The sequence below is a fragment of the Epinephelus lanceolatus genome, chromosome 20, assembly GCF_041903045.1.
Source record: "Epinephelus lanceolatus isolate andai-2023 chromosome 20, ASM4190304v1, whole genome shotgun sequence".
In the NCBI taxonomy this organism is placed as follows: domain Eukaryota; kingdom Metazoa; phylum Chordata; class Actinopteri; order Perciformes; family Serranidae; genus Epinephelus; species Epinephelus lanceolatus.
Genome location: NC_135753.1, coordinates 12330178 through 12357680, shown reverse-complemented (window position 1 = coordinate 12357680; position 27503 = coordinate 12330178). Strand labels below are relative to the sequence as shown.

At 40.6% G+C, this 27503-nt stretch overlaps 1 protein-coding gene across 4 annotated transcripts in view; it reads left to right on the top strand.

Annotated features, from left to right (window-relative positions):
• Positions 1–27503, top strand: part of dpp6a (dipeptidyl-peptidase 6a) — a 350581-nt gene that overhangs the window by 92346 nt on the left and 230732 nt on the right. The window contains exon 1 of one of the 4 annotated variants that reach the window (XM_033638752.2): positions 16695–16962. The exons of the other annotated variants lie outside the window; for them this stretch is intronic. Within the exon in view, the coding sequence (XP_033494643.1) occupies positions 16798–16962 (165 nt within the window). The 5' untranslated portion in view covers positions 16695–16797. Of the gene's footprint in view, positions 1–16694; positions 16963–27503 lie in introns of those variants that run through there. 4 annotated transcript variants of the gene reach the window in all.

Sequence of the window (27503 nt, the reverse complement as noted above, 5' to 3'; positions counted from 1 at the left end):
CTTGTCTACTGGCATTGGGAAAGTCTATCACCTATTGCTAATGGTTTAAAAAACCTCCATATATGCACTAATTTAAGTGGAAAGCAGTTATTATCAATATATCAGTTATTCTCTTTATTAATCAATTATTTGTTTGGTCTATAAAATGTCAGAAAAATGTGAAACATGCCAATCTGTGTTTCCCAAAGCCCGAGATGACATCCTCAAATGTCTTGATTTGTTCATTACTCTGAGATGATAAGTTTACTGTTGTACAAGAGTAATGACACCTGAAAATATTCACATTTAAAGCTGAGGTGTGTAAGATTTGGGGGATTTGGTGGCATCTAGCAGTGAATTTCAGATTGCAACCAGCTAAAAACTCTGGCGGCCAAAATTCCTTCACTGTTCATTGAACAGGAAGTTTGTATCAGGAGCTGAATTACCCACGAAGTTTTCCCCCTGAACAGGTGATAAGAATTGCTAAAAACACTGGATAAAGCAGTTTCTCGTTAGAAATCATTGCTTCTCTGACACAATTTGGCATCTCAGGGCTCACCCACAACATGCTATTGTGTGCTGACCCCCTTTCTCTCATTAGTTAATGTGTGCTCACCTTTTTTGATCCAGGCATTCAGGAGATTTTTATCAAGCCAAATTGTCCGAAGAGGTCTGTTCCTTTTTTAAACAAACAGATCTGGGGATTTAAACTGGTAAAACACTGAATAATGCAGTTTCATGTTACAAATCCATTCATTCCCGATGGACTTTGCCATATCACTGCAGGCTAGTGCAACACATGCTAATGTGCAGTTGCCTTTTTTTCTCTGATAACATTAGGTCCTGTTTATACGACAACGGTTTCTCTAAAAACGGAAAAGTCTGTCCTTTGCGTTTTAAAAAACTTCTGCGTTTATATGACGACGTTATTGAAACGATCTCCGTTCACACGGAGCCGCAAAATCTACTGGAAACGCTGTAGTATGCACGCCAGGCCAATGGGTGGCAGTGTAAATTTGCAAAGCAACAGCACGGCATGACGCCATGCGCCTGCGCTGAAGCGCCTTCCTCTACAACGTGGTGATTACAAACCAAAACAAAGAAGACACAATGGCGAAAGCATCCACAGATAACTTTGTCTGGACTGACTACAAGGTGGAGTTGCTACAGTAACAGATCTACACTTCACTTCAAATCAACAGGGTGAGCAGCACAAACAGAGCTCGGCATTGTTGTTGTGACGGTCGGCATGCCTAGTGAGTGGAACCATAATGCGCATGTGCGAAAAGTCTCCGTTTTCAGAGGAACTGCATATTGCAAGTTTACATGATAACAGAGACGCTGCCGTTTCCAAAACGTTGCACTCTGGAACCTGTTTTGAAAAATGTTGCATTTTCAGGCACCCAAAACGCAGCTGTCGTGTAAACGATCGGCCAAAATGCAACTAAAGTTTACCGTTTTCAGTTGAAATCGTTGTCATATAAACGGCCTTAGATCCAGACGTTCAGAAGGTTTTCATCAGAGGCTGAATTATCCAGAAAGGTTTCCTCTCTAAACAAACAGACCAGGTGATTTTAATCGCTAGAAACACAGTGTAAAGCAGTTTCACATTACCAACCTGTGTATCTCTGCAGTGCACATTGCAGTTGGGCTTCACACTACGGTGGCCAATGTGCAAACACAAACACAAATAGCCTTATCTGGAGCCAGTGTTTGGTTTGTCCATTCTAGGCAACTGTAGAAACATGGTGGTGAAACATGGCCATCTCCATAAACAAAGACCCGCTCCCTGTGTAGATACAAATGGCTCATTCTCAGGTAAGGAGAACACAACAATTTATGTTTTCAGGTAATTATACACCAAAGAAAACATACTTTTTGTATTCTATTTTTGCCAATGTATCCCCCTAAATCTTACACACTGGTCCTTTAAAAATTTTGTTTTAGAAAATTACTCAAATCAACTTATCAATCATTAAATTCAGGAGAGAATTAATTTAACAGTTGACACCTAAGTCATTTATTGTCGCAGCTCTGACAACAACTAACAAACGAAAATCTGGTTTTAAATCTGGTATCATTATTCCTCACTGATAGATGGTGATCATGTGGTTGTGTATTGTAAAACACACTGGACCATTTACCAAAGCCCATCTGCTATTGAGAGCTGGTGATCGTCCTGTCTTGGCTTATAAAACCGGTGAAGTCTGTTTATGAAAAATGCCTGCACACTGGTATCAACACATTTCCCGTCATATTTGTATTACAAAGCAAACAAACAGGAGCTACTTTATACAGCTGGTGTATTTTCCCTTGTTATGCCATATCAAATAAATAGCAGGCGTTGACACAACCTTCAAACCTTTGTGCAACAAACAGCAAGGCCGTGCTCCGCTGTAGAGTTCCTGCGAGGCAACGTTCAGAAAGTTGCTTCAGCTTTAATGCTGTTTGCACATTGCACAAATAAACAGGAATATCAATATATAGGATGTCAAACCAGGAGAATATTATTGATTTATTTGCATCACTGACATTGTTGGCCATTGTTCTGTTGGTGTAAATGCGGTCAATCTGTCCCTGGTACATGAGCATAACATGGACATCTGCCTTTAAAAGAGGACCCAGTTTTAGTTAACTGTTACTTAATTAACTAATTTTATTAGCGATGCAAATTATCATGAGTCTTTGCCATAGTCGAGGTGTGTATCTCAGCTGCAGATGTCTTTTAAAGCCCCATTTCAGCCACTTTTACTATCTGTTTTTTGGTAACAGTCTTTCTCAAACAGAGAATGGTGGTGTGGTTAATAGTTGGTTGAAATTCATTGCCATGGCAACCAGTTTGTTTGCTAGATTCCGTATAGCCAATATAGCCAATGACAGGTTAATGAAATACCCTTTTTTTAAACCAGTATTTACCATCAATTTATGATTATCTTTGATTAGTAAGTCAGCTATACTGCACCCTGGCAACTATGTATCAAACAAGGCTTTCACTTTGGGGTCGACCTGTTGGCATTTATTTTGCCAATATCAGCTGACGGTTGCGTAGAAACTTTATCCCTTACAAAGCCTACTTTGGTTTGTAGTAGGGTTGCAACTAACGATTATTTTTATTGTCAACTAATCTGTCGATTATTTTTTCGATTAGTCGACTAATCATTTTATCAAAAAATGTGTTAAAATGTTGAAAAATGTCGGTCTGTCTCGCCCAAACCCCAAAATTATGTCAACTAATGTCTTGTTTCATACTCACGCCAAAGGGTTTTAGTTCACCGTCATGGGAGAGTGTGTAAAGCTGCCAATATCTGAACGTAAGAAGCTGCAGTAAGAGTATTTTGGGGTACTTTTATAGTACTTTTCTATGAAAAATGACTCAAACCGATTAGTCGACTACTAAAATAGTCACCAATTATTTTAACAGTCGATTAGTCATTGATTAGTCGACTAATCATTGCAGCCCTAGTTTGTAGATGTTAAAGGGACAGTTTACCCTCAAATTAAAATTACCGTTAAACTTCAATTATAAACCTAGTCCCAATGAAATATCTTGTCCCTTTCATGAGCCCAGTGTGATTACTCACACTCTTTTGTGTAGAAGTTCTTCAGATGTATAAAACCAGGTTGATGGCTACCTCAAATTATGTGTCCATTCCTCAGTTACCTTGTAAGTTAATCATATTCCTTTAGTCTGTAAGGGTCCTCAGATCAAGAGAATCAAAAGGGTTTTTCAGAAAAATGTATTCAAGTGGTGTTGTGTCGGTATGCCGGGTTCCATAATCCTAGAGTGATGTGCTGTCTGTTGGAGGTAGATCAAATAAATGATTTGTAATTGATATATTATCTGAAGCCTAATTTTTAAACAAGTAATATTCATACCGGTTTAAAAAAACAGTTTGATTGTATTTCCGGATCTTTGCTGAGCAACAGTTTTGTGTGAAAGGAATTAAAGGCCTGTCCCAAATATAAGCCTGTTAATTTCAGTGATCTAAGCCAATAATAGCCCGGGCTATTAATTGAAGTTTTACGGTACATATTTTTCCCCATACCTGTAGTGCTATTTATCAGTCTAGATTTTTTTGATGTGAGTTGTTGAGTGTTGGAGATAACGGCTGTAGAGATGTCTGCTCTCTTTTGATTCTTTTGAGGCACTCAGCTTGCAGTGCTCAAAATGCCAAGAAAAAAAAAATAGTGTGACCACTTTTGTGTAGGAACTACTGTCTTTCTACAGAACTACATCCACAAACTGTATTACAGCGCAAAGAAAAAATATGTATTTTCCATTTTGGGTGGACTGTCCCTTTAACTTATTCATATTACACAAACTTGGTGAAAAAAGTTGGAGTTCCACAGTGCAGTGCTGGGTCCAAAAACTGAAGAAACAATCTCACACAATCCCCAAAGGAAAGCTCAGTTTTGTTTTGCCAGTGACTCATACAACCCTAGGCTGTGTGCTGCAGGTATAATGAGTTAAAAGATATGTTTTGCAATACATCCGCCTCACGAATGGTCTGCACCCATTACAGCTTTACTGTAGCCAAGTACAAGATAGATTAACTAGGTAGCTCACGAGGGTTGCTCAGATGATGATTGAGAGGGATTACTTTTGTATGAGTCTTGACATAGGACAGGGAAAATCTTGCATGTATGCCTTTAAATTATTTAGCCAAAAATATTTGGCAAATAGTGTCAGGAAATGAATATATGAAATAAAATAAATAAATAAATAAATAAATAAATAAATAAATAAATAAAATGAAATAAAGTAATAAAAATGCCAAATATTCTGGGGTGGGGCTTTCATGCTAATGTCAACTATGAGCAACCAATAGTTTAGAAAAGGGCAGTATAATATTTTACAGTTGTAGATCATACTCGTCAGAATCAGCAGAGCAGTTTTTCTTTTGCGGTTTTTTGCTTCATTGACTCTTTGTGTCAGGGACTGTATTTTTTATGTTAAAAAAAAAAAACATCAATCCTCGCCCTCAGGCTTCTTGCTGCCTCATATCTTGACAGATCTCACCCTCCCACCCTCTCTCTGTGTCCTCTTTCAGTTTGAATCCCCCGGTCTCAGCACACACTTTCATCAACTAGTCACCACCAGTGCAATTTAACAGTGATGTACTGGATCCAGTGCTCTCCTCCCTCGTGTCCCGGAGCCCGGGGTCAGCCCTTTGATACCCGCAGATCAGATGATTTGCAGCCCAGTAGCAGCATCCAGGCCTGTCTGAGGGGTTTGATGTCCCAGATTTAATACAAAGCCCCACCACTTTCACCTCACATTTCCCCAGGCAAACCGCACACATCACCACTTTTTGTTAAGATGTCTCATTTCCCAGCTAATGTGTCTAATTCCAACCATTCTGTTACATTAAAATGGTTTCCAGCTCATGAACTATTATCTCTGAAGGAAATTTCTCACTTTAAACACTAGAGATGCTTTACATGCTCAGTGAGGAATGGGGGGATGAGTGCGTAGTGGAGTGCAGGAATGTATTTTAATGATTTTGATACAAAAGTTATTGGAAAAACACTTGAATTGGTTTACCTTACAAATTCCACTCAGGTTTCATCCAGCTTGAAGAAATATTTTTGTGCTTTGTGGCAGATTAGTTCTGTAAAAAATGGGGGATATATTACAAAAAAACAGGGAGATTTAGTATTGATTCTTTCTGAAATGACAGATGATTGACTGCAACACACAGCAAAGGCTGAAATATGAATAAGTGATTTTCTCTGCGGACATTTGTCTCTGGCACAGCTCCTCTGTGGCATTTAAGTCCTAGTTCTCTTCAAATAAATCGATAATTACTTTAAATCCACAGTTTTCTATATATTTTTTCTAAGTCATTCACGCAACCTTTTTACTTTCCGAGCCAGAACACCAAACAAAAAAAAAAGCTGAGTAGAGAAATGACTAATGTGGAATTGAATATATAGATTTTTTTTGTGCTAATTGAAGCCCTGGCTAACGCGTTCTGGCCAGTTCACTTGGCCTGGAGTCAAAATTGTGACTGGAATCCTCTAGTAAAACAAATTAAAAACCCATCAGGTAATGACAGCAGGTTGTTGTAGTAATAACAAAGCTTTTTCGCAATCATAAATTCAAGGTGCGTGTGTGTATGTACTGTACGTGTGTGGTGTTTAAATGCCAGCAGTCCAGGTGAGGCAAATGTATCTGAACTTTACATCCGCCCCGCCCCCTCTCTCCCTTCTGACACTTTTCTTCTTAGCATCTTTGTTCTTCCCTCAGTTTTTTTCATTCCGTCTAACCCTGGCCTTGCCTTCTGTTAACCTTATAACCTCGCAGTTATAATTTGAGGACATCTGGAGGTACAAACAAACAGAGGGCTCAGGGTGTGTGTCATGCTGCAGTCTGCAGTGCCTGCAGCATAACAAGAAAAATGAGCGAGGGAGCTGAAGCCAGACGTCTGAATTCTTACTGTTTTGCAACACTTTTCATCCGGTAACTCTTCTCAGGAAGTGACTTTGTACAGTATTAAAACCTCTTAATAAGCAGCAGCCCACTGGTGGACTCAGGAGCAGCCAACCATTGTTCAAACCCACCAAACTTCTATTAAAATAGCGGAGATCCCAAAGTTTTCGGTTTTTGTCAGACTCATTTTGGGTTGAATAAATGCATAGAAAATGTGTCTTGCAGTTGAAAATGTAATCTCTGAGTGAACATCATAGAGCTTAAGGAAAGAATTAGAGAAAGCTGATACAGAACACATATGATACTGTGTGGAATAAGATGAAAATGGGAAAGCTGAATGCTGAGACGAAACTATGAGACAAATTCACAAAAGGATTGAATGACATTTGTAGCTGCTAAACTTGCACAAATAAGACAAATTTTCAAAGTGTCTGCAACGGGGCAAAATGCACCCCTAAATGCACTGACAAGCAAATTCTGTCTTGGTGCTCCAGTGCTGTTTGCATGTATTTAAAATAGGTAATATACATATGTTTGGCTCAAAATTGGCCCTGTTCCATGTAAATTTGCCTCATGGCAAAAACAGTCCACTTCACAAAGATCAGCAACAGTAAATTATTAGCGTCTGTTAGAGTTGGTGGTAACTGATGTGCATTATAAGGGGTGTCACGCCCAGACTCAGTCACATTTAAATTCTTTGGCTGAAGTTTTGAGGAATGCCTCTGCACCTGTAGCTTGCAGACTGAAAATTTCAGTTGTCTTTTATCTCTACATTGTTTTGCCGACTTTGTTCTCGGCGTAAAGGCAACATTTTATACTTTGGCACATGGGTAATTGCAGTCAGACAAAAAAAAGGCAAATTGCACTGAGCTGCTAAACTTTATGGGCGTGTTTTCTAGGGGTGGGAATCACCAGAGGACCCATGATATGATATTATCACGTTACCATATTATTGGGATATTGCGATATGCTGAGTATTGCGATATATTGTGATTTATTACCTTTTTTCACAACTGCAAATTATGTCCTCAAAAGAAAACTTTGTTTGCATCAGTTTTACCTCATAAGATAAAGTTTTCAATCTTTTCATGTGACTTCAATTATTATTATTTTATTGTTGCAAAATGTGATGCAAAGCAGACAGACTGACCAACACTGTCATACAGCCTGTCAGAAATGTTGCATACACCTGACAAAGTGCATCAGCACCATCTAGTGGACCAAAGAAGCAATTTATTGTATTATTCTGGTACGAAAAGTTTTAATAAAATTTGCAAAAATGAATAATGTATGTAATAAAAGATCAATACTAGGTGTACATGTATCGATACAATATCGCCAGGCAAAATATTGTGATACGATGCTGTATTTTTTTACCCCACACCTAGTGTTTGCGCTGTGATATCATAAGCCAACCTTGAGACTGGGCAGATGGCGGTTTCAAATGCTGTGTAATTCATGATGCTATCCATTCTTTGTGAATTCACTGTAAGAGTCCACAGTCATGTTAGAGTCAGTGAGGCTGTTTTAGGGCATAGCAGTGCTTTGAGCTAATGCTAACATCAGCATGCTAACATGCTCACAGTGACAATGCATGCTGATGAAAGGCAGGTGAAATGTTTAGCATGTTCACCATCTTAGCTTAGCATGTTAGCATGCTAACATTTTTAAAGCTCCAGTGTGTAGGATTCAGGGGGATGTATTGGCAGAAATTAATATAATATAATAAGTATGTTTTCTTTAGTTTGTAATCACCGTAAAATAAGAATTGTTACATGTTTTGTCGCCCTAGGAAAAGCTGTTTATATCTATCTCTCGTCTATGGAAATCGTGTTGTTGCACCATCATGTTTCTACGGTAGCACAGAATGGACAAACCAAACACAGATTAATCTCCAGGTATGTCTGTTTTGGAGAGGAGAAGACCCCCTACAGATAATTCAGCCCCCACTAAAAACTGCCTGAACAATGGAGGAATTCTAACCAGGAAAAGTTTCAGCTGGTTGCAGTCTGTAATCATCACCACTAGATGCCAGTAAACCTCACCTAAATCATGCTCCCTTTTCCTTTAAGGGAAAAAAAAGCTGAGGCTGATGGGAATGTCTTTTGTTCTTTTGGTATTAGGCCATAAACCAAAGGGTTTGACAGACAGGAATTTGGATCTGATGATCACCAAAGTTTTCACAATTTTAGGAACCAAAAAGAAAATATATGTAATATATAGTTCAGTCTGGACCTAGTGATAGACGAAAAGACAGACAGACATTGCCATTCCTAGAGCTACGCTGTCAGCACGGCTTAAATGTGTTGGGTTTGAATATTTCACTCAGTGAAAACATGATATAGCTTCAATGGGGAAATGGAACAAGCTGATACTGAATGATACCATGTGGAATAAAATGATTTCAAGATCCTTTAAGCTACTTAAGAGGAAACATAAAGGAAAAACTGGTTGTAATGGGTAAGAACAAATATGGAGTTTTAATGAATTAGTTGTTTAACATAATGGCGAGAATCATGGCATTCCTTGAAAGGAAAAAAACAGGCATAGATTCAACACTCAGGACATTTATCAACCTCCCACAGTAGCTAGTCCTTTCAACATAGGATTTCACATGCTCTTTTCAGTCCCTGCTACTGGATTTGTTGGGTTATTGCTGAGCTGCCAGAATGACAAATCAACCCTCAGCAAACAGACTTTTCTTACTTGGACCACCATCTTCACCATACGTGAAATTATTCTGCCGGCCTCCGTCTGGGTAAATGGGATCCAAGTCAACAGAGAAGCATGAGATAACTGGAATGCATCTTTTTTTTCTCTCTCTCTCTTTCCTTTCAGTCTTGCATCTGCAAATTACCTTTGTGCCTCTTACACTTTATATATGTGCTCGATGTTTCACCCTCCGTTACAGCTCACGCCCGCTCACAACGCCGGGCTCTTTTCTATTTCTCCCCTTCAGCCCTCCTCCCTGCTCGCTCTGTCCCTCTAAATTTCCTGGGGACTTTATCTCGCCCATTTCAAATAGGATTGGGCCTCAGTTTGCCATGCTTCATGTCACTTTGCTGCAGAATTCCACACTTGATATAGACACATCATAAACTGCAGAATGAGCAAAATATGATTTGTCAAAACTTTTCCCCTCCCTCTCGCTATTTGTCATTTCCGAGATTTGTTTCTCCTTCCTAATGCTTTGAGTCATCGTGAGAGATCGGCGCCGTGGCATTGGGCAGATGGAGGTGTCCATCAAAAAAAGGGTGTTTGTCGTCGGATTGGTGTTGAGGCGGGTAGGTGGTTTCACAGCGCCAAGTGACAGCACCTATTAATTTGGCCATTTAATTTTAAGTCCAACAGCGTCAGGCTCCAGCACCTTCAATCTCCCCCTGTCATTCAAAACAAGCCTCTAGCCAGCGGCCACAAACACTCACACACTCACCCACACACACATACAGGAAGCAGAAGGGCTTTTAATCTGAGGCTGAAACTTAGCCCCGTCCTACGCAGTCAGAAGCCTTTAAATCTATCAGACTTATACCCTAACACATTTTAAATTGCCGCTGCACCATCTTGGCGATACTTAGGGACAGATGTAAGGGTGTGTAAAACGACTGCAGCTGCAAATTGGGTTCTCTTGTCATAAAGTAGAGGTCCAACAGACCCAAATATCTCGGGTAATGGCCAGATTGATCCTCCCTCTGTGAAGCTCGGGATTGAAGGTGCACGTTTATGACAGTATTCTCACTGAGAAATGGACCGCAGCAGAGAAATGTGACACCACAGTATAAATTCATGAGTTCTCGCGCTCTCTCTCGCTCCTTTTCCCTCTCTCACCTGAACCTTTGCTCCTGCTGCGAACGCCTGCTCCCAACACAGCTTCAATAGGGGGATTCTTCTTCTCCTCCAAGGTCAAAAATGTCTTTTACCTCACATATCGTTGGCAGACTTCCCCCTCTCTTTGCTATCTCTCAACTCTTCCAGGTGGTTCAGTTACTCAAGTAGCATATGTGTGCATTTAATTAGAGAGAAAACACCATATGACTTCCCTTTTGACTTGTTTTTAAATTCAGGTTAAGGAATCTGTTTACCCATGCAGGTAGTTTTGGTTGAATTTGTCCAGGTTTTGAGATTTAGATTTTTCTTGAACTACTTTCTACTGAAAAAACAGTCCCTCAGAAAACCTTTTACTGTGATGTCTTTCTATTATTTGAAGTAATGTTTTTTTTTTTTTTTTTTAAATGCCATTTTCAGTGCTGTGAGCACCATTGATGCAATTCCATTTACCTGCATTGTATTGGGTTGGAGGCAGAAATCTGAGAGACGTGAGAATCTTGACAAATAAAACCAAAGCTGTCTGCGTGGAAAGCAGCAGCCCCCATGTTATTCCTGTACCTGTACAGACAAATATCAGGATGCCATGCCCTCATTACTTTATTTTAAAGCAATAATCTCAAAGATTTTCATTTAAGAAACACTCTGTTAAGTCACTGTTTATCACCAAATGTGGTAACACAATGGTAATTGAGCCTGTGGCCCACTGATGAAAGTACTGCAATACTTATGAATTTGAAGTATTGTGAACCAACACATTCTCACTCCCACTCATAAAATACCAACGCTCGGTCAGTGGTCCATCACATCAAAATATGAACAGCTAGGTACCCCTCTTGTAGCAGTTTTGGACTTCCAGGGAAAGTGGGTAAATCTGTGATTGTTACATGCATCGTATCTTTTCAAAATAAACGTCTGTTTTCACGGGAATTGTAGAGTTTTGGCTCTTTTTCAAAATTACAACATATGTTAAAATTATTCAGTTCCTTAGGTTTAGCATGTGGTTAGGAAAAAACACCCATCATGGTTTGGCTTAAGACAAGTTCGTCTGTTACTAATATAATGTCACGTGACTACATCATATGACATTCATCACTAGCATAGCATGCTACACATACTAGCACACCACATCATTATTAACACAATTCAACTGACTTTTGGTTTCACACGGGACATGAACGGTGAGCTCCCGGGTGAAAGTCCGGAGTTGTTTGAAGCATCCACTTCCCATCCTGCCCCCTGTATGCACACTTTCTTGCTATTTAGTAGGGCTCAGAATTATGGCAGTCGAATCAGACTTCGCCATTAATATCTGAGGATTTAGTTGTTTTTTTTTCCCATATAAAGTCTAAAAGTTTGAAGGGGCTTAGCAGGATGCTCAGAGTGACGCCAGCATTCATGTAATACAATAAACAAGGCTAACGGCGCTCACGACATATCAAAAATGTGCAACAATATTTCTTTCTCTAAATATCAAACAAAAACAGAGACTGTGTTATATTAAGTACTTGTGCGCTGTAAATTCACCACTTCTAACTAGAAGAGAGAGGATAATGTTATCTTCCAGCCTTTTTGTGCAAAGTTTCTTTGGACTATGGAAGCTGTCTAGAGTTTCAATACAGGCCGCCGCCCTGAGTGTCTCATACCACAGCTAGAAGGTGCCACTGTACGTTGGTGTCTAACTGATGAGCCGCAAGTGTGGGTATTTGAAAAATCAGGAGTGAGACTGGGTTGTATGAACTGGGTGTCGCAGGAGACAGTCACAGAAAAGTGCTGTATTAAGTTACTGATAACGCATACTAAACACTTCCTAATGCTGAAGCTTCACATTAAAAGCGTTACACTACTATAGCATGACTTGAGTTTTATTATGAAGTAGTCACAGGAAATGCAATGTGTCATTCAGATTAGCACTTACTACTATGGTTAACTCAAAATGCGTCTATAAAACAAGATGACAGCCATTTTCTGCATTTGTTGACAGTGGATCAGTTTGAAGTACTGCAGGGAGTAATGAAACAAGAAGGAGCAGCTATAGTGAGGTGTTAGATGAAAAGCTGCAGGCGACAGGCTGCACACCTCCAACTAACCAACTCCTTTCCCTGTGCCCTGCTGTCCGCAGACTGATGCCGTGTGCAGTTTAAAATCAGATCATGGCTGCTCACAGAATGATTGAAAAAGGCCAATTATTGCTAGACTTCTTTATTAAAGCGACAATAGTTTGTCTTGCTGGCCCCAGAACTCACTTATGTGGTGTTACCAGAAGTACCTACAGGTGTCAGTAACTCAACTAGAATTGAAATGGTTGAGACTGCCCCTTTAAATTCCAATCTAGCTCCCAAAGTTGAGATATAACGAATTTTCAGACTTGGTGGAATAGTGTAGCCATAAGAAACATGGAATCTTGGGTTTAAATATTTCACTCATATAGCTTCAAAGAGCTGGAATAAGTAGATACATAGTGAATATGATAGTATCTGACTGTGTAGATTGCTTAAAGCTACATAAGTTGAAATTAAAGGGAGAAACTATGAACAAACTTTTTGCTAAGGGAAGAAAATACATCGTTTCCTATTAATTTGGGTGAAATGACCCTTTAAATCTTGATCTCATTACATTGTAAACATTTTTCGTACACCATCCAACATCAAAGATATCGACCCTCTTGTTTAATCCTTATTACTTAAAGCTTGTCAGAATGATTGACCGCTTCCCCTCGGCCGCATTAATTGCCATCTGGCAATCCCGCGGCTGAAAATGCGCTGGCAGTGACACAGCTTCTGGAAATACCGTGGACACTGACCCGACAACTCCCTCTGCCTCCTCACTGAGGCAGCTCTTTCCACACTACCTTCACTTTGTGATGGAGGAAAGGATTTAGAGACTGCAGCCCTCCAGAGTAGATCCCGTCCAGGGAGAGACATGCGTCTTGATAAGTACAGCTCCTTGCACAGCGGCATGAAATGACTCATAAACCATGGTCGACGGGTGACAGAAGGAGATGCGTCGGCAGATGGGAACTCCTGAGTGTGCTTACAGTTTGTGCATGACATTTGCAACACTTTTTTTTTGTTGAGCAGCACAGTGAGCTGTTTGTTTAGAAGTAAATAAACACAAATGGAGCTGCATTTGCCCACTAGATGGCAGTGTTTGTCCACTCCTAATTTAACTGTATTTAATATCTGAGCATGTTACAGTTGTAGTTCATGTCTTTGGGTTTTACCTTTAGGGCTTAAAATTTCATTAGTACACAAAATGGGAAATTAAGCAGATTACTGAGACAATTTCCTGTCACTTATCTCCAGGAATCCCCCACAGTGGCTCACCATTGAAAGTGGCATTCACGCATCATCACACGACAACTCAATGTGAATTATGGGACACACAAAATGCAGCTGAAGCTATTCTAAATCCTCTCTTTGTTCTGTTTTGTGATAAGGTAGCACTGTATGTAAGAGTGATTTCTCTCAATGTCTTCTTTCACTTCCTTCGTCCTCTGGAAGTTTGTGATGTCCCGCTCAGCTGACATCAGGCAGTCCTTCCCAAACGGAAGACTCTGGCAGGGATTAAACCACGCAGCTCTTCCCTCTGCTGCCCAGCAGCAGGGCCGATCTGCTCTCCGAGTGCCACAGCCTGCTGCAGTTAACTCTTCATAGGGGAGAAATAATTCTATTTAGTACTTTCTATGATCTCAGTTGATATGAGTGGGTAATCTAATACATGGCAGGAAGGAGAAGACAGAGCACACTGCAGGCCCAGTAAGCATGTTACCATTGTTTTTATTAATCAGTTTAAAGCCATGCCACATATTCAGTCCACCTTAAAATAAAGCCAGCAGCACTGGTACCCTCAGGACTTCCTGCAGTTTGACAAATCTTGCGACCCAGCCTTTTTTCCTTCTTAATCACATCACTACAGTGCCTGAAAGTTGAATTGCATTTGCCAGAGTCTGAGATGGATTTGATGTGCAGAAACACACGGCAGCATTTTTTCCTTTTATGAAACCTGTCTTGGAAATCAATGGTAAAAATGTTTTGCAGAATCACGGCAGAGCTGGAGTCTGTATAGTCTGTAAGTGGCTATATAATCCAGTGGCAGGGTGTGTTTTAATCTTTAGGAAGTCATCTTAATTGAAAGGTAAATCTCAACAGATGTGATTGTTTGGCTGCAGATAAGTCGGCTGTGAATACATACGAGGAGGGTGTTTGCATTTCATGAGGCTTTAAGAGTCCCCGATGTGGTTGTGCCTGTTTCCTGTGGGCTGCGATGACTGGATTCTGTGTTTTTTAACTCCCGGCATGCTCGGCTTGTTAAGTCCACAGAGGGAGGTGTTCTGTATCCTGTGAGGCCGCGCTGAATCAAATCAGATTACAGATTCTGTTGTTTAGAAAATGAATCTTACTGTGATGGGATTACAAATACAGCTGAATAGTGTGGAATCAGGCCAGCCGGTGACACACAGCAGCAGTTTTATTGTTTCCTTTCTCTCTTTTGAACGAGTTATCAGTTCCTCCACCATCTTTGTTCCTTGCTATAAAAATTGTTTTTGCTATGTCTGGTAACTTTAATGTAACTGTGGCTTTTCATTACTCATTTCCACTTACTTTTTAAGATTCCTTTCCTGGCACTTGGCTTCATTTGACAGGGCAGAATGAAAGCATGAGGGGGGGAGAGACAGGGGATGACATGCAGCAACAGGCTGGAGGCTGGAACTGAACCCGTGGCCACTGTGGCAAGGACCCGCTCTACTCACTGTGCTACTAGGCACCCAATAATTGAGTCATTTTAGTCATTTTTCAAGCAAACCTGCCACATATTCAGTGGTTAAAGCCTCTCAGGAGTGAAGATTTGTTGCTTTTCTTTGTCATATTTGATAGTAAACTGAACATTTTTACATTTGGACTGTTGGTCCGACAACACAAACAATTTGGGAAGTTGTATAGGGCATTATTTCGATGTACTGATAATGAAAATAATCATAAATTGCAGCTGTATTCAAGGGCATAGGATTCTTTTCAGCATTTCTAGGAACACTTTAAACAGGTGGTTTTGGAGTCCTCTGCCAGCAAATTTTGACCATTCATTCATTCATTCATTTTGCATAACCATTTATCCTGTTAGGGGTTACAGGGGGGGCTGGAGCCTATCCCAGCTGACACTGGGTGAGAGATGGGGTACACCCTGGACAGGTCACCAGACTATCACAGGGCTGACACATAGAGACAGACAACCATTCACGCTCACATTCACACCTACAGACAATTTAGAGTCACCAATTAACCTGCATGTCTTTGGACTGGGGGGGAAGCCGGAGCACCTGGAGAAAACCCACCCAGACACAGGGAGAACATTCAAACTCCGCACAGAGGGGCTCCCCCACCCCGGGGACCCCTGTATCACCGTGCAGCCTAAAAATTTGAGCGTCAAACACTTCATTTCCTGCATTTTGGTGAATTTTTATGCAGTGATTTGTAACTTTTCTGAATCAGTTTGTGGTGTAAATGTCAGTAAAGTAGCAGAGAACTTTAGTTTTGACAAAGTCGATGTTTTTATTGTGGATGACAAAGGCACCTACTCTAAATATAGAGGGGGGCGTGGCTTCTGTCCCCTCGAAGTTTGCACCTATGGCTGTACTCACATGCTGTGCACTAAATAGATCCATGTTTAAAATATAAGTTTGCATCTTAATTTTAATTCACATCAGTTTATTTGAACGTATCTGGATAGTATAGTGATGCATTACTAAATTCCCACCAGTAAATTGCTGTATTAATAAAATTAGTGGAAGAAAGGCAACCGATTATGTTTTGAGTATCAGTTAACGTGAAAACTGAAGGTTGAAACTGTAGACAAAGTTACAGAGTGATGTCAGACACTGATCCTATTCTATGGTCTGAATATGTGCCATTCCTGTCATCTTCCTTTGTGCCTTTCTCCACATGGGGGCACTCTCGCTCTCTGCATGACTCCCCTCCAGACCCAAATGGAGGCAAAGATAAGAAACTAATAGAGACACTTGAGCCCACTCTATCTGCAAAGTCATGATAAGTTTCGACCGCAAACCTTTGATATCTGATGTGTTAATATTGCGTTGTGTCGTCCGCAGCTGTTGGCTGCACCGGCAGGTCTCTGTGTCTCACTTGTAAGGCAAAGACCTATTAGTCCCTGAACGTTTATCAGCGGTCACTTTCTTTTCCACCACGAGGGAGGGAAAGAGGGGAGTCTGGATATCGCTGAGGCTGGTTTCTCTGTCTTTCGGGTCCGGATCATGACAGCTTGACTCAGTCTCCTGTAACCTTTTTGCATCCGTTTCGCATCAAGTTGGGGGGAAAGTGTGGAAACCGCGTCGCTGCAGCATCGCAGAGACCCGACCGCTGAGGCTGAAAATACGTGCTGTGAATCCTGATCACGTCTTGGAGTGATTTTTCTTTTGTCTAACTGCACAAGAGCATCTAATCGAATTACCCCAGCCATTCCTCATTGACCTCCACTAACTTTTTTTTTCTTGCATGATTGAGAGCAAACTCAAGTTCTTTTCTTGTATTTGACAAATAGTCGACATGGCGTCACTCTATCAGAGATTCACCGGCAAGATCAACACAAACAAATCCTTCCCCAACCCTCCAGAGGCGAGCCATCTCCTCGGGCAAGGTGTCGAGGGGGAGAGGGCGGCGGAGAGCCAGCGACCCCGGCTCCAGTACCGGCAACGCTGCGAGGACGAGGATGTAAGAAACTTCACCTTTGCTTGTCCGATTACACCTTAGGTCCAATTTCAAATACTTCCACACAGTAATGGACTCTGACATAGCATGATATATTGATGGGTATACTTATTATCCTTCTGCTGTTAATCACAACTCCATCTTCCAAAGGCGAAGTTGTCAAACTTGTGCGTCATGGCATCAATTGGTTGGCTTGTCTGTCAGTAAATGACGCGTCAGCTACGTCTCTTACAAAGCAATATCCGCTCATTGGCGCTGTCTGGACACTACATAAATCCTACAAATGGCACGTCAGGCTTTTAACACCACATGCTATTGTTAGACAGTGATCATGTGCTACTTTACCTGTGTCACGATGCTGTTTTAATCCAAGCCTGCTTTAAAATGAGTGGGATTACTGCTTGAGTCATGGCATTGAAAACCCCCCAGCATGTGGAATATCATTACCTCCCCTTTGGTTGTTTTTATTGTCTCCAAACATGCTCAGTGTGTGTTTACTGTCAGCAGAAAACCCGATGTTTTTGGTGCTGTAAACTGCACAGTGTGACTCCCATTCTGTGTTTGTTTACCCCAGATGATGTGTTTGTGGGGAGGATTTTCATAAATTCCACCAGGGTCACCTTCGCTCTTTATAATTGCGCTGTTCTAATCCATGTTTAGCCATCCAGAGCACCTGGCTGAGCCTGACGCGTTGCCAGATGCTCAGGTACAGACGCGGCGCTGTCCGCGGTGCTGAAACACTGCCTCTGTGGGTCTACCCGCTGCTGTCGCTTTCCATGGTGCTGAAACATTCACTCAGCACAGCTGCCTTTATGAGCCTCCTTTTATTTGCCTGTTTACTCCAGACATATTAAATACGCCTTCTTGTGAATACATTTGCTTCTTCTGTGCCAACAGTTGTTATGTTTACTGTCCATTGTGACTTTATAATTTTAAGGTTCTATCTGGAGACAGAGATAAGGAGGTTCGCATCCTAGATGGCAAAACTGCTGTACAGGACAGGGACATTAAAGGGACAGTTCAACCCGAAATCAAAACTACATATTTTTTCTCTTCTCTCTAGTGCTATTTGTCACTTTAGATTGTTTTGGTACAAGTTGCAGAGTGTTGGAGATATTGGCTGAAGAGATGTCTGCCTCTTCTCCACTATAATGAGACTAGATGGCACTCGGGTTGTGGTGCTCAAAATGCCGAAACATGCACTTGAAAATATTTAACAGCAATGTCAAATTCCAGAAATTATGTCCCAGTTACTCGAGATAATCCACAGACCTTGTTGTGAGCAGTTTATGCAGGGACTATTTTCTTTCTACTGCACTACCAGCTGTATCACTGCACAGACGAGAGCATGCACCTTCTGATGGAGGAGAGGCCCATGCTCATGACAGCACAAGATGTGCACTTTTCTTTGCAAGACAATACAAAACACCAACAAAACCACAAAAACAGTGAATACAGGTCAGTTAATTAATTGTGGTCAGGGGATAAGGGGACAAGGTTGTGTTGGCTGTCGTGTGGGAGTGTGTTTGTGTCTGTGTGCCTAATAATAAAGGGTAAGGGAGTGTATTAAAAGCAATCCTACCTTTACCCTGTTACCAGCAATACCAATAATTAAATAATAATGAATAATAATAAAGTCAGGGGGAGTGTCTCCCCATCCACTGGCAGCGAGGCAGTACCAGGGCATCATCGTAACAATCCAGAATCCAGTTGTAAACATTGATGGCATCTTCCTCTGCTCAGCTGTGAAGTTGGCAAGCTCAGTGATGCTAGTATAGCAGCAGTAGATGCATGGGTCCTTCTGCACAGTGACACGGTTCGAGGGTGTAGTTTGGTAGAAAGAAAATAGTTCCTACATGAAACTGCTCATGACAAGGTCTGTGGATTATCTTGAGTAACCAGGTAATGATTTCTGTAAAGAGACATTGCCGTTGAGTTTTTCAAATGTTTTATTTCGGTGATTTGAGCACCACAAGCCGAGTGTCATCTAGTTCCATTACACTGGAGAGAAGGCAGACGTCTCTGTGACTGATATCTCCAACATTCAACAACTCACACCAAAACAATCCAGACTGATAAATAGCACTACAGGTAAGAGGAAGAATATGTTATTTTAATTTTGGGGTGAACTATCCCTTTAAATGTGCTCTTAATTAATGATGTTACAATCCTGTCACAATTTTATTTTGTCCGTACCCAGTTAGAGGCATGGTGGAGTTAGCATCAGAGCAGTAAGATGTTCATCAGCTGGCCTGAAACCTGAATTTTCTCAGAGTCCTATGTATAAAATTGTTGGCCTTATTTTTATCATCTGTAAGGTAGAAGTAACAGTATTCTGTAACTACTAATAAAAACATCAGTACTTGGTAATAAACAGTAGCATAAGCTGTGTGATTAACATTAACAAGCTAGCTGTCTAGCATCATAAAAATAAGCTTTTCACCATGTAAAAACTGGCAACTGCCTGGTATTTGTAGCTGTTATTTTTGAGGTTGAAAAGTTTAAGCTTGAGCAACATGTTGTGGTCTTTTCGGCCTCTTAATCTTCGGTCAGAGGAGTAGTGAGTTGTCACGGTAATGAGGCAGAACTTGTTGTGATTATTGTTCTGCAGGTAGAGCGATATAAACATGTTAGAAAGTTAATATGGACAACTGTCTTCCGAAAATGTAGGCTCATGAATGCAGGGATACTTAATTTGCCTTGCCCGAGGGCCACTTTTGCCAAATGGCAGAAGGCTAGGGGCCATTTTAAAAAGAAATGAAGAAATTAGGCAAATCCAGCTGCAGCAGCGCAGCACAGGTCAGGTATACGCAGAGGTGTTGTTAGGATTTGAGGTCATTTGGGGTGTAGGGATCTCCCTCTGGCAAAAAATGGTCAGCTTGCCACCCGGTACACTCAGTCTGTGGTGTGTAGTCGAGTGGCACTGTATTAATCTATAATAGTCAAAATAAAGGCACATAAAATGTTAATAACTTCACAGAATATTGCAGAGTGAATAATTTTAATTGAATAGTAATCCTCAAGTCATGTGAGGTTATTTGTTAGTATTTTTTCCAAACAGTAACCTCCACCAAAGTGCTATGTCTCTACATATATATTTCTGCCCTGTTATGTTTAAAGTGCTCTCTACCCAAACGTCTATGTCACAGCTATTGCATGCTAGCTTGTGTTGCAAACTCTGGTGCCGCACAGTTCGTTGCAGGAGGTAAAACTCAGGTTGAGGTGTACATGAATATAACATGAGGTTGATTTATTGACCGGTGGTCCTGTCTTTGTGTTCGTTGGTGCAGAGAACTCCGACATGATCTGAAATCAATACAAACAGTGATGTATAGTTCATCAACCTGCGAGCCTGGCGGGGGATAGAAGAAGAGCTTTGTCAGATAGAAAGAGTTTTGAATACCGGGCTGAGCAGTGATTATTGCAGGGCAAGGGTGTGATAGTAAAACCCTTCTTCCATTGTTTCACCGATGCAGTTTTCAGCTGATATAACACATATACTGTATCTGTGTAGCACTGGAATCCTGCCGACTTCTTCTTCTTTTTTAATGTCAATCCAAGTGTTGGCATCTATCCAGCTGTGTGGCCTTAATGAGAGTCTGGTGGAGGTGACATTTACAACATGCTGTGTGGATGAGAACTAGGGCCCACTGGGATGAAAAGCTCATCCACTGACTCAGCCTCCCTACAGGGCCTCCACAACCTTGCTCTGGTGCCACTTCAAAACTTCATCCACCCTTTTCTCCTCAGCTGCTCCTCCCTCCTTATGCAGCACTGCTCTGTTACACATGACTGTTTTGTTAAAGGGTAACATCAGCATGTCAAATTATTTTCTGAAAGCGCTTTTTTATCTCATTTTCTTACAAAAGCCCTCATTTATTGTGGCATATTTTTCTGTTATCATGTCATTGCATCATTGATTAATGCCTGCTTGTAATGGTTGAGATCTTGGGTTCATTACACTCATTGAAAGTGTCTCTGGATAAAAGTGTCAGTTAAATACCTTAATTGCTCGCCCTACAGTCTCAACGCCTTCTGTTCTGTTTCCAGCACTCCCATCCTCGTCTTCTCTGTCATCCCATCAGCACCTGCTGCCTTCTGCTGTGTAGTGTCCCACCAAGACTACAGTCATACATTCAGCTAATTCAGGATCAGATTGAATGAGGGAGCAGGGTGGGGTTCACTGCCCTGCTGAAGGATATATATCTATTAAAAGAAACCTTTTTCCCTGTCATGTTTCAAATAAGTGACCTTTCAGTAGGTAGTTTAGTACAATTTTATTTATGTAGCACCTTTTGAAACTAAGGTTACAAAGTGCTCTACAAAGGAGAAAGGTTAAAAGAATAAAGGATAAGTATAACACGAAAAATAGCACACTAAAAACAGCACCTAAAAATAGGGTACATGGGTCAAGCACAGAATTAAGACAGGTCTTTAGCCTTAACTTTAGTTACAGACCCCCTGAGCTGGAATCCAGCTGAGCTCCCCATGCCCAAACTGGCTACTCCCATGAGACAAGGAGCTGCTTAAAGGAAAACTTCACCCCTCAAATCATGTTTTGTAGATTTGTTAGTCACCCTGTGTTAAGTTGAATACATGTAGAAAACATTGTTTTACTTGCACACCTCCACAGTGAACAAAGAATCCAAAAATGTAGAAAATTATTTTTGTATTGAAGTGAATGGGGTCCAGGTTAAACAACAGCTAAATTACATTAAAACATCTGTTTACAAACTCTCACATACTTTGTGCTGTATAACCAAAGTCTCATTTATTCAGTTGTATGCTTAGTATTTCCCAAACACATGCATTTTTGCTTAAATGTTGCTATTTCAAGGAGAACATTGCCTAAATCAAACCTTTAAAACCTGGAGTCAATCTTCTTGTGCTGCTTTTGCAACAATTTAACCCTTTGAACCTTTTGGTGCAATTTCTTTCAAAAACATGGGTAAATAGGCAATGAGCCTTGTCCTACAAATTGCAAGGGAAAAAAAGATTTAGATAATTATTTAAAAAAAAATAGGGGAAAAAAGCTAGGAGAAAGTATATTTATAATAATATTTTTTTTTTTACATTTTAAAATTATGTTTCAACATTATTACAATTTTTAAGCACTCTCATTTCCTTGTTTGTTTTTAACTTTTTTTTATTACTGATTTTCTTGTCTTTATTTTTTCTTTTCTTTTCACGAATTTCTAGCTAAATTTTTGGGTCTTTCATTGCTTATTGCCTTCTTCCCATGATTTTAAAAGAAATCAAGCCAATTTGCTCAGCTTTTAAAGGGTTAAGAAGTTCAATATGTTATTTCCATTGTCTAAGAAAGTTTACAATATTTGTGAACATGAACTACTCTTTCTCTAACCCAGAAACCAGAGAAACTCAAACTTGTGTTGTATCAAGTATAAAGTCTGGAGCTGCTCCATAGATGGATGAATGGGAGCCTGATTTTCTGGACCCACAAAATGTTTATCTTTTTTTATTCCCCAAATGAGCTTTATTCTACTGTACCAAAACAGAAAATGTACCCATACACTCACAACATGTCCCTGGGTGCTCTCGGTGTCATCTATATCATATTTCCCAATTCACTATCTATGGAGCAGCTCCAGACTTTATATCTCTGACATCACAAATTTAAGTTTTAGCACTCTACTTTTTGGATTTGGGAGAGAGTTGTTTTTGACTGTATTAGACCCCAGAAATAACAGGTATACATTTGAAAATGGCCGTAGTCCCCCTCTAAATCACTTCCACTTAAACAGCACAAGCACGCTACTCCTCCATGCTTGAGTTTTGTGACAGATGTTTTGGTATAGTTTTGCAGTTGTTTAACATAATCACCTATGACTTCAATTCATCCAAAAAATCTCAGATTTTGATTCTTTGTTCACTGCTGAGGCATGGAAGTAGCTCTCTTCCCATATTCAGCACAACATGGGGTGAGTAATCGATATACTAATGATCATTAGGGGGGTGAAGTATCCCATTAAGCAACTCCTTGATTCATTATGGGAATACCCAGTGTGGCCACAGGGAACTTGTTAATATTCTAGCCAAGCCAATGGTCACTCATTTGATACATAGCACATAAAATGTGTCTTTAAATAGCCAAGTATCCTTCAGCAGGACAGTGAGCCCCAACCTGTACCCACACATGGCTGATCCTGTATTAGCTAATGGTGCAAACTGTGGATATGACTGTGATCTTGGAGGGAAACTACACCACAGAACAAATAGGCAGCAGGTGCTGAAGGGGTGACAGGGAAGAGAGGGGAAGTGCTGGAAATAGGAAAGAAGGTGTTGAGACTGTGGTGCTAACAATTAGGTCTTTAACTGATGCTTAAATCCAGAGAAACTTTAACCAAGTTGCCAGAGGAAAGTATTCACTTTGTACATATCTGCAAACTACCAGTTTCTTACATTTGCTTGCTTTATACTGTATGTATCACATCAAAATTTCTTAGCTGACTTTAGAATCTGGAGGGGACCACTGTTCAAGACCAAAAAACAACAACACTGGTTGTCTTTGGACAACCCTTTACGTGGTTTCCACTAGTGTTTGTGGCACCAAACCTGGGTGTTTTTAGCTGCATATCTGGGCCTTTCCCAGCGGCATTTGAGCCACTGAACCTGGGTATTTTTCATTGATCAGTCCCTACTTTTCCAGCAGCTTTTGGGTCACTTAATTTAAGCCAAAACATGATCTTTCCGAACCATAAGCAGGTGGTTTTTGTTTCTCAACCTAACCACATGTTAAGCACAGTGTTGCTGAGAAATGTAAAGTTTCCACTGTAAAGAAATGTACAAATGTAACGTGTCTATGGTTTGCATAAATGTTACATGAAAACAATTTTTCTTATACTGAATGTAATGAACCCAACATCTTCACCATCACAAGCAAGCAAAGATCAATGATACAATGACATGATTAAAGAAAATGTGCTGCAAAGAATAAAGACTATTCTTTTGCAAAATGTAACACAGGGTGAGAACTTGATGTACAAATGGTCATTTGGGGGCTGAAATGTTCTTTTATCTATCCAGTTTCCACACTGTCTTCCTGATCTCAGATACATCAAATAATATGCACACTCACCGGAAACTTTAGGTACACCTTGCTAGTACCAGGTTGGACCCCTTTTGCCTTCAGAACTGCCTTAATTCTTCATCAGCAACAATACTCAGGTAGGCTGTGGTGTTTAAACCATGCTCAGTTGGTACTAAGGGGCCCAAAGTGTGCCAAGAAAATATCCCCCACACCATTACACCACCACCATCAGCCTGAACCGTTGATAAAAGGCAGGATGGATCCATGCTTTCATGTTGTTTACACCAAATTCTGACCCTACCATCTGAATGTCGCAGCAGAAATCCAGACTCATCAGACCAGGCAACGTTTTTCCAATCTTCTATTGTCCAGTTTTGGTGAGCCTGTGTGAATAGTAGCCTCGGTTTCCTGTTGTTAGCTGACAGGAGTGGCACCTGGTGTGGTCTTCTGCTGCTGTAGAACCATCTGCTTCAAGGTTCAACGTGTTGTTCTGGTCTTCTGCAGACCTTGGTTGTAATGAGTGGTGGTACTATAGCTACAAATTACCACCAGTATAGGCACTGAAGTACAGTATTATCATATCAGATTGTTTAACTTACAATCATTTAACAGGTTACTGATCAGTGTTTGTTCTACATACAGGAGCTCCTGACAGATGAATTAGTGTCCCTCAAATAGACAATGAAATTACAACAACTCATTATCGCCTTTGTTTGGAATGAGCTTGACTTATTCTCCATTGCGGGCTAAATCCTTCTCTGTCAATACATTTGATAGTAATCTTAGTCTGAAATCCTCTCTGATGGTGATTCCCAGCTGGTGAAACAACTCATTACAATCTAATCAAACATGTTTTTTTTTCTCCCCACCCAAAGCTTTCAGTCCAAATGCATGTTGTGTGCATCTACTCCTGGTACAGGGGTTTATTTGTGACTTTTGAAGTTCCACTGACATTTTATCTGCTGACTTTCACACCTCAGCGAGATTTTGAGGAGTTTAATGCCCGATATTGCTCAGCCTTTCACCCTCATTTGGTCCAGTCCAACTCTATCTAGACAGTGATATTATGTAAAGCCTTTAGGCCCCCACTTGAGCCTCTGCTTCCCCCAGCTGCTTCATTTCAAAGCGAAAAGTACATGCAGTCCCACATTTCAGCTTCATTAATTAGATATCCTCTCCGATGGCATTTAAACCAGAAAAGACAGACAGAAAGCAGAAATGGATCTTTTCTTTTCACCATGAAAGCTTCGTCCCCGCGGTGTGATTTTGCCTCTCCCCACAGACCCCATTACAAGAGTAAACATCTCTGTTTCGTCTGTCTCCGTCTCGTACGATCAGCGCAATCGTAATGAGACTCAGGAGAAATCTTTTTCTTTTTTTTTTTTTTTTTGATGTGTGTGTGTGTGGTTTCAGTCACGTATTCCCAGAGTTGTACCTTTTTTTTTTTTTACACCCTCCCAACTTATCTCACTTATTCTGCAGTCTAATGGCTTTGCTCCTGCACTTTGCATTAAGAAGGAAAATGGGGGGAAAAAAGTATAAATCCGCCGCTGCACATTAATGCACACACACCCTTTTCCGTTTTTGCTTTATCTCTGTGTCACACACACACACGACACACACACAAATACACACACAAATACACGCACAGACGAAAAGAGGATATTTTTCTCAGTATGGATTATGAGACAGTTGAGCCCTGAAATGCCCTTTTAATAAGCCGGCCAATATCAGATTTGCTTTTTATGATAACACAAATAATAATGACGAAGACCAGAGAAGTAGTAAATATGCAGGATATAGTAGAATATGATTTTATATCCTTTTTAACCATCAGCAAATATAGAGGTTATTTTGGGGTATAATAGGGCCCTGAATAAGTCATGGGAATAATTTCCTTCCCTCAATGGGAAAATAAATTCACTGTTTCTTATATTACTTTGTCCTGTGCTTGTAATTTTAATGTTTTTCTATATTGCTTTGAAAAGATAGCATGGTGATGTCCCTGTTGTTACAGTGCTATCATTAACACAAAACTGCTGGCCTTATTACTAGCATTAAAAGATGAATGTCTATTTAAAAGCCCTGCAGCAGTGGTGTATGTCAATGTATGTTATTGAACTTAGTCTGGTTTAATTGCCGTCACCAACACTATTCATACTTATATTGATGTGCATTATTCTCTCCAGTTTAAAAGCCCCACTATGGAGTAAAATGTGAATTTATATGGATAATAAGTGATATTCTGTGAGCTGACTCAGTGAAATAAGATGCTGTATTTACTTTTTCTTGCTTCTCCAACGACCCCGTTTGTTTTTCATTAACTTTAAGCACTTTGCTGCACAGGCTGATGCATTGTTCTCTGTCAGATCTAATCACCTCAGTTTGGTGTGTGTGCGCTGTTTGCTATGAGTGCATTGTAACATAACAGTGTGACAGGATATCCTGCTGTGTGAGTAAACACACCATAAGCGATGCACACATTTATGTAATTGTTTACTGCTGTGACTGACATAAATGACTAGTTTATAAAGTACTCAAATCCACTTACTGAAATACCGCACATGACACTAAGGTGTGAGAAAAACAATATAGATACTTTATTAGTCCTGTGTTGTCATATACACACAGGCCTGAAATACACACACACATAAACAGGACCTGTACATGCATTAAATGGGAAGATGTCAGTGAGGAGGCTGCCTTGGATGGGTGCCCTGAGCAGTTGGGGCTTTGGTGCCTTGCTCAAAGATACCTCGGCAAGGCCCAGGAGGCAAACTGGCACCTTTCCAGCTACCAGCCCTTCTCCATACTTGGTCTGTATGGGAACTTCAAACAGCCTTCCGGTTCCCAAGCCAAGTCCCTAAGGACTGAGCTACTGCAGCCCACATTAGGTATTTTTCTGGCACACGATGCTCGCACAGGGGACACTACAGCAAATATAAACCACACATGAGGCTGTAACTGGGCATAGCGGTGCTTTGAGCTAAATGCTAAGCAGATATAATGTTTACCATCTTAGTTTAGTGTGTCAGCCTGTTAACGTTTGATAATTAGCAGTAAAAACGGAGTACAGCTGAGGCTGATGAGAATGTTATTAGTTTTGCACAAAGTTGGTTATAAACCAAAGTATTGGAGCAACTGAAATTTTAACCTGATGATAGGAACAGATGAAAAGTCAGGGGCTCACCAAAGTCACTGGGATTCATCGTCTGAGCACCATGGATGTATCTGCTGCCCATATTGCACGGGGCACCGTTGTTCTAAACTTAGCAAGTTTAAGTTTAGCGGTAGCACTAGTAAACCTGGCTACTTAGTTTGACCCATGATTGACATCCTAAAGTCAAGACTTAAAGGGTAACATCAATTTTCTGGGCCCTATGTTCCCATGTTTTTTTGTTAAAGTGACTAATGGGAACAACAATTGTTAAAACTGTTCCAGTATTCAGCCACAGGGCTGCAGCCAGGAGCAGCGAAACAGGCTGCAATGTAACCA